The following is a 17,063-nucleotide window of genomic DNA, read 5'->3' on the forward strand; positions in this document are numbered from 1 at the left end:
GTGAATTCACTGTCTAAGCACGGGGCTAGAGGCTCGATCAAAAGCACAGTCTAAATGCAGGGTGGAACTCGAATAATAAAGTCAAAAACAAAAAAACATTTTTCTCAAATGACTACATTCCAGCACACTGTAGTAATTTTATCAAGCATCAACAGGGTTGTACCTGAAACATTAACTTGTTTTTTTTTGTCCCCAAGTTCTGACAATCTGATATTTCCAATTGCACCTCCTCCAAAATCAACATATTTTATGAACTCCAGTAAATTTGATTAAGCATCAGAAAGTGTGTTAGCGATATGTAATGCTGTGCATAATTATTTCACTGTTTTGTTTTGTAGGCTCGTGCTCGACAGCTGTACAAAGCCGGTTATAAATCTTTGTCTTATCTGGCTAATGCAAGCCCTGAAGTGTTGGTGAAGACAATTGAACATATGTCCAGACGCCAGGCAAAACAGATAGTTTCCTCTGCTAAAGTAAGATCCGTTTTCTGGCCTCACCTCATCGTTTGGACTCTGTTGACATCGTGATCAGTCACGTCATTTGGTTTCTCTCCAAAGGAGATGTGAGGGTGGAATGAAGCCTAAAGGCATTGTTGCCATGAAAGAGCGCCACAATGGTAGACATATAGTTCTCCTGTCATCAGTGATGCTCCCAATTATAAAGAAAATTACCTTGAGTTCCAGTGGCAGCACAGCTTTACAATTTCCTATAATTTTGAAAATATGTTTTAAGGAACATGGACATAACTGGCAAGCCAGCATTTGTTCCTCATCCCTAATTGCCCTTGAACTGAGTGGCTTTCTCAGCCATTTCATAGGGCAGTAAGTTCATAGAATCATGGAATCTCTACAGTGCAGAAGAGAGCAATTTGGCCCATCAAGTCTGCACCGACCTTCCGAAAGAACACCCTACCTAGGCCCATGCCCCTACCCTATCCCGTAACTCCACCTAACCTTTTGGGCACCGTGGGGCAATTTGCATTGGCCAATCCATTTAACCTGCACATCTTTGGACTGTGGGAGGATACCCATGCAGACATGGGGAGAACGTGCAAACTCCACTCAGTCATCCAAGGTCGGGATCGAACTTGGGTCCCTGGCAATGTGAGAACTACATTGCTGTGGGTCTGGAGTAACATGTAGGCCAGACCAGGTAAGAATGGCAGATTTCCTTCCCTAAAAGGACATTCGTGAATCAGTTGGGTTTTCACGACAATTGACGATTATGATCACAATTACTGAGACTAGCTTTCAATTCCAGATTTCTTATTAATTAGTTGAATTTAAATTCCAGCAGCTGCTGTAGTGGGATTTGAACCTATATCCTTGGATTACCAGTCCAGTCTACACCACCATTTCCCTCATAATTCCTACATCACTTCTAAAATGAAGCCATTATTGTAATTAATTGGCTGTGAAGTGGTTTGGGGAGGTCCAGAAGTGAGAAGCGCTGTTTAGATGCAAGTTTTTCCTTTAATTTCACACCTCTTGTTTAAGGTGATCGACTCATGGACCCACCTCTCCCACATTTATGTGGCTGTGTCAGCTAAGGCGCCATGAGCACGTTCACAATAATGTTCAAACCCCATTATTTATGTAAAGCTAAACTGGATTTGGACATACTGGGCAAAATTCTCCGACCCCCAGCAGGGTCGGAGAATCGCCTGGGGCCGCCGAAAATCCCGCCCCCGCCGTGGCAGAGATTCTCCGCCACCCGGGAATTGGCGGGGGCGGGACTCACGACCCGCCGATCGGCGAGGCCCCTGCGGCGATTCTCCGGCCCGCGATGGGCCGAAGTCCCGCCGCTGGGAGGCCTCACCCGCTGCCGAGGTTTGAACCACCTCTGGTGGCGGCGGGATCAGCGGCGCGACCGGGCCCCCGGGGTTCTGGGGGTGGCGCGGGGCGATCGGACCCCGGGGGGGTGCCCCCATGGTGGCCAGGTTCGCGATCGGGGCCCCCCCGATCGGGGGGGCGGGCCAGTGCCTTGGGGGCACTCTTTCTCCTCCGCCACGGCGGAAGCGGAAGAGAATCCCCCAGCGCGCATGAACCGGCGAAGGCCTTTCGGCCGGCGCCGGGCAGCAGGCCTGAAAGGCCGTTGGTGCCGGTTTTGGCGCCAGTCGGCGTGGTGCCAACCGCTCCGGAGTGGGCCTAGCCCCCAAAGGTGCGGAGAATTCCGCACCTTTGGGGAGGCCCGACGCCGGAGTGGTTGGCGCCACTCCCCTACGCCGGGACCCCCCGTCCCGCCGGGTAGGGGAGAATGCCGCCCCAGATCTCAAAGTTCCATCTCAAATCCAAAACATCATGGTGTCATGTCATGCTGCTAAATAGGTTGGCTTCATATGACTTTATGATGCACATGGCTCTCTCAGATGCAGTCAACTAATTGTACATATTTGTTGATATCTGACACATTGCTGAGTCACCCATTTTCTGAACTTCAGTGGAGATGGATCAACCAAATCAGAGTGAGATTTGGTTACCGCAGAATAAAGACAACTGCACGTATATATTCATCAGAAAAAGGTCTTGTATAATAAAGTCCTCGTTGTATGAGAGAAACTGCAACACCCTCTGTCAGGGAGAATTACCCTCAATTTGTAGAAGCAAATTGAACTGCAGTTGGAGAGAGAATAGTGTTTCCCTATCTGTACTATAAATGGGCTGGTGAGGTCCCAGGTTCGATCCCGGCTCTGGGTCACTGTCCGTGTGGAGTTTGCACGTTCTCCCCGTGTCTGCGTGGGTTTCGCCCCCACAACCCAAAAATGTGCAGAGTAGGTGGATTGGCCACGCTAAATTGCCCCTTAATTGGAAAAAATAATTGGCTAATCTAAATTTTAAAAAAAATAAATAAATAAATAAATGGGCTGGTGTATGCTGCAGTTTACATATTTGTACTCGCATAGAGGTGAATAACTCTGAAACTGTATTTGGATTGCAAAAGAAGTTGAACCTGTAGTCTGTATATTTCCAATTGTGTTCATTCCATCGTAGCTTGATTAAAAAGGAGAAACATTGTAAAATCAAATCAATGAACAAACCCTGCACTTGCAAAAGTCCTATTGAGAAACGTCCAGTTACCAGCATTTGCAACACCATGGGCGGAATTCTCCGCAAGGCCCGACGCCGCCGTTAAACCTGGAGAGGTTCACAACGGCGTTGGAAGCCTCTCCCGGCCCCCTATTCTCCCCTACCCGGGGGGATAGGCGGGCCGTACCGGGAAACTCGACGGCCGGGCCTTGCCCCTGGCTTCAAGGCCCAGCACGCGAAGAATGACACCGCGGCGGCGCCTAATGACGTCAGCCGCGCATGCGCGGGTTGGGCAGCTCAAACCCGTGCGTGCGTAGTTGCCGTCTTTCCCCTCAGCCGCCCCGCAAGACATGGCGGCTTGATCTTGCCCACCGATCGTCGGGCCGGCGTCTCAAAGGGACGCACTCTTTCCCCTCCGCCGCCCCGACGATTGGTGGGCACCGGTCGCGGGCCAGGCCCCTCCCGAGCACGGTCGTGGTGCTCGATTCCCGATTTCCCCCCCCTCCCCCCAGGCCCCACACTTACCTGGCACGCCATGTTCACGACGGCAGCAACCAGGTGTGGTTGCCGCTGTCGTGAACAGGTCGGGAACAGCAGGCCGCTCGGCCCATCCGGGTTGGAGAATCGCCGGTCGCCGTGAAAAACGGCAGCCCGCATTTCTCCAAGCGGCGTGACGGAAAACCGGACGCGCCATTTTGGGGGGGGATGGGAGAATAGTGGGAGGTGCGGGAACGGGCCTCCTGCTATTCTCCCACCCATCATGGTTGCGGAGAATCGCATCCCATGTTTATTTTAAAAACAAACTCCAAAGGCGCGATTCTCCGCTGACCACGACGGGTCGGAGATTAACGGGAGGGCCTTCCTTTTTTATAAATTTAGATTACCCAATTATTTTTTCCAATTAAGGGGCAATTTAGTGAGGCCAATCCACCTACTCTGCACATTTTTGGGTCGTGGGGGCGAAACCCACACAGACACGGGGAGAATGTGCAAACTCCACACGGACAGTGACCCAGAGCCGGGATCGAACCTGGGACCTCAGCACCGTGAGGCGGTTGTGCTAACCACTAGGCCACCGTGCTGCCCCCGGGAGGGCCTTCCTGACATTTTTCCTGCCCTCCCGCTATTCTCCCCCCCCCCACGGCCGCCCCACGACACGAATCGCTGCTCGCTGTTTTTTACGGCGAACAGCGATTCTCCCCAGGCCGATGGGTCGAGTTCCCAGGCCTTTACGGCCGTTTTCACGAACGCAAACGCACCTGCTCTCACCGTTCGTGAAAACGGCCGCAAAGTGCCGTCCCGGACAACCATGGCACCGATTGGCACGGCCGCACCACGAGTGCGCACCACGGCCGTGCCAAGGGTGGCATGGGCCTGCGATCGGTGGGCACCGATCGCGGGCAGCGGGTCCGATACCCGCGCACTATTTGTTCCTCCGCCGTCCCGCAGGATCAGTCCGCGGGGCGGCTGAGGGGCATGATGGCCCGCGCATGCGTGGGTTTGACGCATCTGCGTGATGACGTCATCCGCGCATGCGCGGGTTGGAGCCGTCCAACCCGCGCATGCGCGGCTGACGTCATTGTGCGCGCCAGCCACCGTGACGCTTGGCGCGTGGACTTAGCGACGGTCGCTAAGCCCGCGATGCCGTGCTTCACGGGGCCGCTCTGCTAGCCCCGCCCGGGAGGGGTGGGGAGAATCGGGTCCTGGGAGGGGGCGCGGAGGCTGCCGTGAAACACGGCCAGTTTCACGGCAGCCTTTACGACTCGCCGCATTTGCGGAGAATCGCGCCCCAAGTACTTTTCAGGGGGTTTAAGTTAACCTTGTTAGTTATGATGAAGGGTACATACCAAAATCATCAAAACCACTTCACAAATGCTAACTGACCTTTATATCTCCAGCTTTTTCTATTTTAATTTCAATTTTTTTCTTGGTTATCTGTTTACAGATGCTGCTAAATGAAAAAGCTGAAGCTTTACAAGAAGAGGTTGAAGAGCTTTTGAGATTGCCCATTGACTTACCGCTACAGTCGGTATCTACTTAGACTCTCTGGTGACACAGCTATAGTCTAAATATGCTGAAACGACCCCGTGACATACTGTTGCCGTCTGCATCTACCGAGATTGGTGACTAACCACAACAGTCATAATACTGAGACTGCCCAGTGATGTATCACTACAGTCTGTATCTACCGAGACTGACTGGGTACTAACCGCAACAGTCATAATACTGAGACTGCCCAGTGATGTATCACTACAGTCTGTATCTACTAAGACTGCCTGGTGACTGTAGATGGGCTGTATCTACTGCACGCCGTTATTAAGCATACAGAGGTATTGTCTGCACCATAAATAATCGTAACTGAACTAAATGGAGTGTTTTATGCTAAGCAGCTTATTTTCATGTTTTGTATGATTTAATAAAGCAGAATAGTTGTTTGAGGACACAAATACAATCCCTGGAGATCCGTAAACTGCAGTCTATTTATTCATTCATGTGTAAAAAAATATTGTAATAACCTTAAATAAATAATTTGGTTTAATTATTCAAACCTCTGTTTACATAATTTTTTATAAATGTATACTAAAGCATGTGCAATAAAATACTGAAAATTTCTAATATTGTTCAGTGAAATGTTTCAGTGAGGGATATTGGAGAATGGGGGTCACAGAGATGAAACAAAAATAATGTAACAGGATATTAAAGTTGCAGAAGCCTGCACTGCAGTGCACTGGTTGAGAGTGTTTGTCTCACTGGAAGGCCAAGCCTGGTACTTTTCATGATGGATGACACCTTTTAACAAATACACGTGAGGTAAACTCATCCCAAATATCAGGATAAAGGATTGGCCCAATCTTGGAAAATGATCAATTAGATTAAAGAAAAGAGAATGAGGGAAATAGACCAGTTAATCCACAATCCATTAGTGGGAGGCATGGAGGGTTTGCCAATCAGAAAAAATCCAAATCCAGCTGTGTGGAATATTTTACCCTCTAGGCTGCTCCTTGCGTCACGGCCCCTAACTTCTGTATGGACACCCTATTATTTTCCCACCTTTCCTCCTCCCACCCTGCCTATAATACAACATAATCATTTTGCCATGCTTTTCGCAGCATTAGTCCACAATCCCCATTCTTCTATTTTTCTCCCTTCTCACAGACAGCACCCCCCTCTATCTAAACCTCCACACTTACCTTTCATTGTTCCCATATTTGAAAATTCCCCTCTCACCTTCCCCGTGAACACAATGCAACCTTCCTCCCTCTCCCGGGTGCAGCCTCCCAATACCAGCTAGCCATGTGAGTACCCTCGCCATTGACCAGTACTGTGACAGAGCAGACTACATTCTGAGCATCAGGAAAACACACAAGACAAACGTGACAGAATGCTTAAACAGGAAATGTGCGGTAACACTCATTGAGTCGTAGAAAGGTGTGGAACCCAATCTGAAAATATCACTCCTACAATACAGAATTGCAGAATTGTTACAGCACAGATCAAGGTCATTTGGTCTATCGTGTCCGCACCAGCTCTCTGAATGAACAATTCAGCTAGAGTACCAGTTCCCGACCTTCTCCCCAAACCCTGCCATTCCCCCACCTTCTCCCCAAACCCTGCCATTCTCCTGCCTTCTCCCCAAACCCTGCCACTCCCCCCGCATTCTCCCCAAACCCTGCCACTCCCCCGCATTCTCCCCCAAACACTGCCTTTCCCCTGCCTTCTCCCCAAACTCTGCCATTCCTGTCTTTTCCCCAAACACTGCCATTCCCCCGCCTTCTCCCCAGACCCTGCCATTCCCCCACCTTCTCCCCAAACCCTGCCATTCCCCCGCCTTCTCCCCAAACCCTGCCACTCCCCCGCATTCTCCCCAAAACACTGCCTTTCCCCTGCCTTCTCCCCAAACTCTGCCATTCCTGTCTTTTCCCCAAACCGTGCCATTCCCCCGCCTTCTCCCCAAACCCTGCAATTCCCCTGCCTTCTCCACTAACCCTGCCACTCCCCCACCTTCTCCCCAAACCCTGCCATTCCCCCGCCTTCTCCCCTAACCCTGCCATTCCCCCGCCTTCTCCCCAAACCCTGCCATTCCCCCGCCTTCTCCCCAAAATCTGACATTCCCCCGCCTTCTCTCCAAACCCTGCCATTCCCCCGCCTTCTCCCCAAACCCTGCCATTCCCCCGCCTTCTCCCCAAACCCTGCCATTCCCCCCGCCTTCTCCCCAAACCCTGCCATTTCCCCGCCTTCTCCCCAAACCCTGCCATTTCCCCGCCTTCTCCCCAAACCCTGCCATTCCCCCACCTTCTCCCCAAACCCTGCCATTTCCCCGCCTTCTCCCCAAACCCTGCCATTTCCCCGCCTTCTCCCCAAACCCTGCCATTCCCCCACCTTCTCCCCAAACCCTCCCATTCCCCCGCCTTCTCCCAAAACGCTGCCATTCCTGTCTTTTCCCCAAACCCTGCCATTACCCCGCCTTCTCCCCAAACCCTCCCATTCCTCTGCCTTCTCCCCATACCCTGCCATTCCCCCGCCTTCTCCCCAAACCCTGCCATTCCTCTGCCTTCTCCCCAAACCCTCCCATTCCCCCACCTTCTCCCAAAACGCTGCCATTCCCCCGCCTTCTCCCCAAACCCTGCCATTCCCGCCTTCTCTCCAAACCCTGCCATTCCCCCACCTTCTCCCCAAACCCTGTCATTCCCCCGCCTTCTCCTCAAACCCTGCCATTCCCCTGCCTTCTCCTCAAACCCTGCCACTCCCCCACCTTCTCCCCAAACCCTGCCACTCCCCCACCTTCTCCCCAGACCCTGCCGCTCCCCCACCTTCTCCCCAGACCCTGCCGCTCCCGCCTTCTACCCAAACCCGGCCATTCTCCCCAAACCCTGCCACTTCCCCGCCTTCTCCCCAAACCCTGTCATTCCCCCAGCTTCTCCCCAAACCCTGGCATTCCCGCCTTCTCCCCAAACCCTGCCATTCCCCCACCTTCTCCCCAAACCCTCCCATTCCCCCGCCTTCTCCCAAAACGCTGCCATTCCTGTCTTTTCCCCAAACCCTGCCATTACCCCGCCTTCTCCCCAAACCCTCCCATTCCTCTGCCTTCTCCCCATACCCTGCCATTCCCCCGCCTTCTCCCCAAACCCTGCCATTCCTCTGCCTTCTCCCCAAACCCTCCCATTCCCCCACCTTCTCCCAAAACGCTGCCATTCCCCCGCCTTCTCCCCAAACCCTGCCATTCCCGCCTTCTCTCCAAACCCTGCCATTCCCCCACCTTCTCCCCAAACCCTGCCATTCCCCCGCCTTCTCCTCAAACCCTGCCATTCCCCTGCCTTCTCCTCAAACCCTGCCACTCCCCCACCTTCTCCCCAAACCCTGCCACTCCCCCACCTTCTCCCCAGACCCTGCCGCTCCCCCACCTTCTCCCCAGACCCTGCCGCTCCCGCCTTCTACCCAAACCCGGCCATTCTCCCGCCTTCTCCCCAAACCCTGCCACTTCCCCGCCTTCTCCCCAAACCCTGTCATTCCCCCAGCTTCTCCCCAAACCCTGGCATTCCCGCCTTCTCCCCAAACCCTGCCATTCCCCCACCTTCTCCCCAGATCCTGCCTTTCGCCCGCCTTCTCCCCAAACCCTGCCATTCCCCCACCTTCTCCCAAAACGCTGCCATTCTCCTGCCTTCTCCCCAAACCCTGCCATTCCCCCACCTTCTCCCCAAACCCTGCCACTCCCCCGCCTTCTCCCCAAACCCTGCCATTCCCGCCTTCTCCCCAAACTCTGCCATTCCCCCACCTCACCAAACCCTGCCATTCCCCCACCTTCTCCCCAAACGCTGCCATTCTCCTGCCTTCTCCCCAAACCCTGCCACTCCCCCACCTTCTCCCCAAACCCTGCCACTCCCCCGCCTTCTCCCCAAACCCTGCCATTCCCGTCTTCTCCCCAAACTCTGCCATTCCCCCACCTCACCAAACACTGCCATTCCCCCACCTTCTCCCCAAATGCTGCCTTTCCCTCACCTTCTCCCAAGACCCTGCCATTCCTCCGCCTTCTCCCAAAACGTTCCAATTCCCCCACCTTCTCCCCAGACCCTGCCATTCCCCTGCCTTCTCCCCAAACCCTGCCATTCCCACCTTCTCCCCAGACCCTGCCATATCCCCACCTTCTCCCCAGACCCTGCCATTCCCATCTTCTCCCCAAACCCTGCCATTCCCCCACCTTTTCCCCAGACCCCGCCATTCCCCCACCTTCTCCCCAAACCCTGCCATTCCCACTTCTCCCCAAACCCTGCCATTCCCCCACCTTCTCCCCAAACCCTCCCATTCCTCGTCCTTCTCCCCAGACCCTGCCATTCCCACCTTCTCCCCAGACCCTGCCATTCCCACCTTCTCCCCAAACCTTGCCATTCCCCCACCTTCTCCCCAGACCCTGCCATTCCCACCTTCTCCCCAAACCTTGCCATTCCCCCACCTTCTCCCCAGACCCTGCCATTCCCACCTTCTCCCCAAACCTTGCCATTCCCCCACCTTCTCCCAAGACCCTGCCATTCCCATATTCTCCCCAAACCCTGCCATTCCCCCACCTTCTCCCCAGACCCCACCATTCCCCCGCCTTCTCCCCAAACCCTGCCATTCCCGCCTTCTCTCCAAACCCTGCCATTCTCCCATCTTCTCCTCAAACCCTGCCATTCCCCCGCCTTCTCCCCAAACCCTGCCATTCCCCCGCCTTCTCCTCAAACCCTGCCATTCCCCCACCTTCTCCCCAGACACTGCCGCTCCCCCACCTTCTCCCCAGATCCTGCCGCTCCCGCCTTCTACCCAAACCCGGCCATTCCACCGCGTTCTCCCCAAACCCTGCCACTTCCCCGCCTTCTCCCCAAACCCTGTCATTCCCCCAGCTTCTCCCCAAACCCTGGCATTCCCGCCTTCTCCCCAAACCCTGCCATTCCCCCACCTTCTCCCCAGACCCTGCCTTTCGCCCGCCTTCTCCCCAAACCCTGCCATTCCCGCCTTCTCCCCAAACCCTGCCATTCCCCCACCTTCTCCCCAGACCCTGCCTTTCGCCCGCCTTCTCCCCAAACCCTGTCATTCCCCTGCCTTCTCCCAAAACGCTGCCATTCTCCTGCCTTCTCCCCAAACCCTGCCATTCCCCCACCTTCTCCCCAAACCCTGCCACTCCCCCGCCTTCTCCCCAAACCCTGCCATTCCCACCTTCTCCCCAAACTCTGCCATTCCCCCACCTCACCAAACCCTGCCATTTCCCCCACCTTCTCCCCAAACGCTGCCATTCTCCTGCCTTCTCCCCAAACCCTGCCACTCCCCCACCTTCTCCCCAAACCCTGCCACTCCCCCACCTTCTCCCCAAACCCTGCCACACCCCCGCCTTCTCCCCAAACCCTGCCATTCCCGCCTTCTCCCCAAACTCTGCCATTCCCCTACCTCACCAAACCCTGCCATTCCCCCACCTTCTCCCCAAACGCTGCCATTCCCCCACCTTCTCCCAAGACCCTGCCATTCCTCCGCCTTCTCCCAAAACGTTCCAATTCCCCCACCTTCTCCACAGACCCTGCCATTCCCCTGCCTTCTCCCCAAACCCTGCCATTCCCATCTTCTCCCCAAACCCTGCCATTCCCCCACCTCCCCAGACCCCGCCATTCCCCCACCTTCTCCCCAAACCCTGCCATTCCCACCTTCTCCCCAAACCCTGCCATTCCCACTTCTCCCCAAACCCTGCCATTCCCCCACCTTCTCCCCAAACCCTCCCATTCCTCGGCCTTCTCCCCAGACCCTGCAATTCCCACCTTCTCCCCAGACCCTGCCATTCCCACCTTCTCCCCAAACCTTGCCATTCTCCCACCTTCTCCCCAGACCCTGCCATTCCCATCTTCTCCCCAAACCCTGCCATTCCCCCACCTTCTACCCAGACCCCACCATTCCCCTACCTTCTCCCCAAACCCTGCCATTCCCACCTTCTCCCCAACTCTGCCATTCCCACTTGTCCCCAAACCCTGCCATTCCCCTACCTTCTCCCCAAACCCTGCCAATCCCCCACCTTCTCCCCAAACCCTCCCATTCCTCGGCCTTATACCCAAACCCTCCCATTCCTCCGCCTTCTCCCAAAACGCTGCCATTCCCCCACCTTCTCTGCACACCCTGCCATTTCACCGCCTTCTCCCCAAAACCTCCCATTCCCCCACCTTCTCCCCAAACCCTCCCATTCCCCCACCATCTCCCCAAACCCTGCCATTCCCCCACCTTCTCCCCAGACCCCACCATTCCCCCGCCTTCTCCCCAAACCCTGCCATTCCCGCCTTCTCTCCAAACCCTGCCATTCTCCCATCTTCTCCTCAAACCCTGCCATTCCCCCGCCTTCTCCCCAAACCCTGCCATTCCCCCGCCTTCTCCTCAAACCCTGCCATTCCCCCACCTTCTCCCCAGACACTGCCGCTCCCCCACCTTCTCCCCAGATCCTGCCGCTCCCGCCTTCTACCCAAACCCGGCCATTCCACCGCGTTCTCCCCAAACCCTGCCATTCCCCCGCCTTCTCCCCAAACCCTGTCATTCCCCCAGCTTCTCCCCAAACCCTGGCATTCCCGCCTTCTCCCCAAACCCTGCCATTCCCCCACCTTCTCCCCAGACCCTGCCTTTCGCCCGCCTTCTCCCCAAACCCTGCCATTCCCGCCTTCTCCCCAAACCCTGCCATTCCCCCACTTTCTCCCCAGACCCTGCCTTTCGCCCGCCTTCTCCCCAAACCCTGTCATTCCCCTGCCTTCTCCCAAAACGCTGCCATTCTCCTGCCTTCTCCCCAAACCCTGCCATTCCCCCACCTTCTCCCCAAACCCTGCCACTCCCCCGCCTTCTCCCCAAACCCTGCCATTCCCACCTTCTCCCCAAACTCTGCCATTCCCCCACCTCACCAAACCCTGCCATTCCCCCACCTTCTCCCCAAACGCTGCCATTCTCCTGCCTTCTCCCCAAACCCTGCCACTCCCCCACCTTCTCCCCAAACCCTGCCACTCCCCCACCTTCTCCCCAAACCCTGCCACACCCCCGCCTTCTCCCCAAACCCTGCCATTCCCGCCTTCTCCCCAAACTCTGCCATTCCCCTACCTCACCAAACCCTGCCATTCCCCCACCTTCTCCCCAAACGCTGCCATTCCCCCACCTTCTCCCAAGACCCTGCCATTCCTCCGCCTTCTCCCAAAACGTTCCAATTCCCCCACCTTCTCCACAGACCCTGCCATTCCCCTGCCTTCTCCCCAAACCCTGCCATTCCCATCTTCTCCCCAAACCCTGCCATTCCCCCACCTCCCCAGACCCCGCCATTCCCCCACCTTCTCCCCAAACCCTGCCATTCCCACCTTCTCCCCAAACCCTGCCATTCCCACTTCTCCCCAAACCCTGCCATTCCCCCACCTTCTCCCCAAACCCTCCCATTCCTCGGCCTTCTCCCCAGACCCTGCAATTCCCACCTTCTCCCCAGACCCTGCCATTCCCACCTTCTCCCCAAACCTTGCCATTCTCCCACCTTCTCCCCAGACCCTGCCATTCCCATCTTCTCCCCAAACCCTGCCATTCCCCCACCTTCTACCCAGACCCCACCATTCCCCTACCTTCTCCCCAAACCCTGCCATTCCCACCTTCTCCCCAACTCTGCCATTCCCACTTGTCCCCAAACCCTGCCATTCCCCTACCTTCTCCCCAAACCCTGCCAATCCCCCACCTTCTCCCCAAACCCTCCCATTCCTCGGCCTTATACCCAAACCCTCCCATTCCTCCGCCTTCTCCCAAAACGCTGCCATTCCCCCACCTTCTCTGCACACCCTGCCATTTCACCGCCTTCTCCCCAAAACCTCCCATTCCCCCACCTTCTCCCCAAACCCTCCCATTCCCCCACCATCTCCCCAAACCCTGCCATTCCCCCGCCTTCTCCCCAAACCCTGCCATTCCCCCACCTTCTCCCCAACCCTGCCACTCCCCCACCTTCTCCCCAAACCCTGCCATTCCCCCACCTCCCCAGACCCTGCCGTTCCCGCCTTCTACCCAAACCCTGCCACTCCCCCGCCTTCTCCCCAAATCCTGCCATTCCCCCACCTTCTCCGCAAACTCTGCCATTCCCCCGCCTTCTCCCCAAACCCTGCCATTCCCCCACCTTCTCCCCAAACCCTGCCACTCCCCCGCCTTCTCCCCAAACCCTGCCACTCCCCCACCTTCTCCCCAAACCCTGCCACTCCCCCACCTTCTCCCCAAACCCTGCCACTCCCCCACCTTCTCCCCAAACCCTGCCACTCCCCCACCTTCTCCCCAAACCCTGCCACTCCCGCCTTCTCCCCAAACCCTGCCATTCTCCCGCATTCTCCCCAAACCCTGCCACTCCACCACCTTCTCCCCAAATCCTGCCACTCCCCCACCTTCTCCCCAAACCCTGCCATTCTCCCCAAACCCTGCTGCTCCTGCCTTCTACCCAAACCCGGCCATTCCCCTGCCTTCTCCTCAAACCCTGCCACTTCCCCGCCTTCTCCCTAACCCTGCCATTCCCCCGCCTTCTCCCCAAACCCTCCCATTACCCCGCCTTCTCCCCAAACCCTGCCATTCTCCCACCTTCTCCCCAAACCCTGCCATTCCCCTGCCTTCTCCCCAAACCCTGCCATTCCCCCCGCCTTCTCCCCAAACCCGGCCATTCCCCCGCCTTCTCCCCAAACCCTGCCATTCCCACACCTTCTTCCCAGAACCTGCCACTCCCCCACCTTCTCCCCAGACCCTGCCACTCCCCCACCTTCTCCCCAAACCCTCCCTTTCCCCGCCCTCTCCCCAAACCCTGCCATTCCGCCACCTTCTCCCCAAACCCTGCCACTCCCCCACCTCCCCAAACCCTGCCCCCCCCGCCTTCTCCCCAGACCCTGCCACTCCCCCACCTTCTCCCCAAACCCTGCCACTCCCCCACCTTCTCCCCAAACCCTGCCACTCCCCCACCTTCTCCCCAAACCCTGCCACTCCCCCACCTCCCCAACCCTGCCCCCCCGCCTTCTCCCCAAACCCTGCCACTCCCCCACCTTCTCCCCAGACCCTGCCACTCCCCCACCTTCTCCCCAGACCCTGCCACTGCCCCACCTTCTCCCCAAACCCTCCCTTTCCCCCACCTTCTCCCCAAACCCTGCCACTCCCCCACCTTCTCCCCAAACCCTGCCATTCCCCCACCTTCTCCCCAAACCCTGCCACTCCCCCACCTTCTCCCCAAACCCTGCCACTCCCCCATCTTCTCCCCAAACCCTGCCATTCTCCAGCCTTCTTCCCAAACCCTGCCAATCCCCACCTTCTCCCCAAACCCTGCCACTCCCCCACCTGCTCCCCAAACCCTGGCATTCCCCCACCTGCTCCCCAAACCCTGGCATTCCCCCACCTCACCAAACCTTGCCATTTCCCCCCCCAGAACCCTGCCATCCTCCCCCCCCAGAATCCTGCCATTCCCCCCAGAACCCTGCCATTCCCCCCAGAACCCTGCCATTCACCCCCCAGAACCCTGCCATTCCCCCCAGAACCCTGCCATTCCCCCCCAGAATCCTGCCATCCCACCCCCAGAACCCTGCCATTCCCCCAGAACCCTGCCATCCCCCCAGAACCCTGCCAATCCCCCCAGAACCCTGCCATTCCCCCCAGAACCCTGCCATTCACCCCAGAACCCTGCCATTCCCCCCCCCCCCAGAACCCTGCCATTCCCCCCCAGAACCCTGCCATTCCCCCCCAGAACCCTGCCATTCCACCCCCAGAAGCCTGCCACCCCCCCCCCCCAGAACCCTGCCATTCACCACCCCCCCAGAACTCTGCCATCCCCCCAGAACCCTGCCATCCCCCCCAGAACACTGCAATTCCCCCCCTCCCAGAACCCTGCCATTTCCCGCCCCCCAGAACTCTGCCATCCCGCCCCAGAACCCTGCCACCACCCCCCAGAACTCTGCCATCCCCCCCAGAACCCTGCCATTCCCCCTCCAGAACCCTGCCATTCCCCGCCCCCCAGAACCCTGCCATTTCCCCCCCAGAACCCTGCCATTCCCCGCCCCCAGAACCCTGCCATTCCCCCCATAACCCTGCCATCCCCCCCAGAACCATGCCATTCCTTCCCCCCAGAACCCTGCCATTCCCTCCCCCCAGAACCCTGCCATTACCCTCCCCCCCCCCGAACCCTGCCATTACCTCCCCCCCCAGAACCCTGCCATTCCCCTGCCTTCTCCCCAAACCCTGCCATTTCTGTCTTCTCCCCATCCTCCCCCCAGAACCCTGCCATTCACCTGCCTCATCCCCAAACCCTACCATTCCCCTGCCTTGTCCCCAAACCCTACCATTCCTCTACCTTATTCCCAAACCCTACCATTCCCCTACCTCATTCCCAAACCCTACCTCATCCCCAAACCCTACCATTCCCCTACCTCATCCCCAAACCCTACCATTCCCCTACCTCATCCCCAAACCCCACCATTCCCCTGCCTTATTCCCAGATCCCTGCCTTCCCTACCTTATTCCAAGCCTACCTTACCTTACCTCATCAAACCCTACCATTCCCCTATCCTCTCCCCAAACCCCTACCATTCCCCTGCCTTATTCCCAGATCCCTGCCATTCCCCTACCTTATTCCCAAGCCCTACCATTCCCCTACCTCATTCCTAAACCCTACCATTCCCCTACCTCATCCCCAAACCCCACCATTCCCCTGCCTTATTCCCAGATCCCTGCCATTCCCCTGCCTTATCCCCAGAACCTGCCATTCCCCCGCCCTCTCCCCAGAACTCCCACACACTGCCCGGAACTGGACGCAGTATTACTGTAATGAAAACAGTTTCATTGATCCAACCAGCTTGATGTAGTGACTTCGATGCTAGAATGTGTGTTGAATATGAGATAAATATAATCGTTGAGTTCAGTAGGAGTAACCAGAAGAAATCTGCGAAACACTGTACAGTGTTTGGGATCCTTGGAAAGTGTGAACGTAAAAAAATAATAATAATTGCTTTCAAACTCGGCGGCTAGAACGTGCAGGCGTCAGTCAGCAAGTTGAAACCCTCGCTCAAGTCAGGATTTCCGTATTTACGGAGATGGAGGAGACAAAACAAGTTAAACTCAGCGGCAGAGTTAATGCAGATTTACCGTCACGATTTTCAGTGTCCGGGACGCTCCTCGTGGGGTAGACGCGCGTTTCTAAATGTCATTTGTTCTCATGCACTATTTGTGAGCGAGTGTGTTTGATCCGCACGTTCACCTCCCCCCCCCCCCCCCCCCCCCCGAACTGTGATGCCTCCCACTGCCTGCCAGTCCTGGGTTGTCAGTGTGGAGGCGGGTCCCTGATCCATTGGGCGTCCTGCAATCTGTTTAAAATGCTGGCTCTTTGCCACTTGGATCAGCTGACAGCCTAGCTACCTGCTGCAGGGGAAAGAGTAAAGAGGTTTCTGCCTGGATGGTGACCCGCTCCTTTAAACTGTGCAGAAAGAGCCCTGATTGGGCATTTCGCAGTTTGAAACTGCTTTGGAATTGTAGCCCAGAGAGAGAGAGGTGAAGTTCCGGGATAGGGGCACACAGACTGCCCCAGTCTGCCAGCTCCGATCCTCACTGACCCAGGGCACAGGGGAGAGGGGGTTCAATGGGGACCCTGAGCTCCCCGGCTTCCTGCCTGCTGGGCTGGGTTGTGTCTGCGGTGATCTGCGGGTTCCACGCCGCTTCCCCGGGCTCCGAGTCGGTGCGAGTTCAGCCCGAGTTCAGTCGCCCGCTGCGCTCAGTCAGCCCTCGCTTCCTGTCCGTGGCTCTGGACGCCTCTCTACTCCGGACACACAGCCTGGATTTACTCCGGTAAGTGCCGAGATACTGTCGGGGAATCATAGTCTGTGGCTGTACCCACTGGTAAATTTACTTAATAAAGACCTGGGATTATATCCACATGGTTAGTGAACTCCCAGTGCCTCTATATGGTCAGTTTATATTGTACCCCACTGGTCAGTTTATATTGTACCCCACTGGTCAGTTTATATTGTACTCCACTGGTCAGTTTATATTGTACCCCACTGGTCAGTTTAT

The 17,063-nt window shown here is 56.6% G+C and overlaps 2 protein-coding genes across 2 annotated transcripts in view; both read left to right on the forward strand.

Moving 5' to 3' along the window:
* Positions 1 to 5,639, forward strand: part of helq (helicase, POLQ like) — a 76,057-nt gene extending 70,418 nt beyond the window's left edge. The window contains 2 exon segments of the mRNA XM_038792627.1: positions 339 to 473; positions 4,972 to 5,639. Coding sequence (XP_038648555.1) covers positions 339 to 473; positions 4,972 to 5,067 — 231 coding nt within the window. The 3' untranslated portion in view covers positions 5,068 to 5,639.
* A 10,679-nt stretch (positions 5,640 to 16,318) lies between these two features.
* Positions 16,319 to 17,063, forward strand: part of hpse (heparanase) — a 43,044-nt gene continuing 42,299 nt past the window's right edge. The window contains exon 1 of the mRNA XM_038792638.1: positions 16,319 to 16,838. Within this exon, the coding sequence (XP_038648566.1) occupies positions 16,633 to 16,838 (206 nt within the window). The 5' untranslated portion in view covers positions 16,319 to 16,632. The remainder of the gene's footprint in view (positions 16,839 to 17,063) is intronic.

The sequence above is a fragment of the Scyliorhinus canicula genome, chromosome 3, assembly GCF_902713615.1.
Source record: "Scyliorhinus canicula chromosome 3, sScyCan1.1, whole genome shotgun sequence".
NCBI classification, from domain to species: Eukaryota; Metazoa; Chordata; class Chondrichthyes; order Carcharhiniformes; family Scyliorhinidae; genus Scyliorhinus; species Scyliorhinus canicula.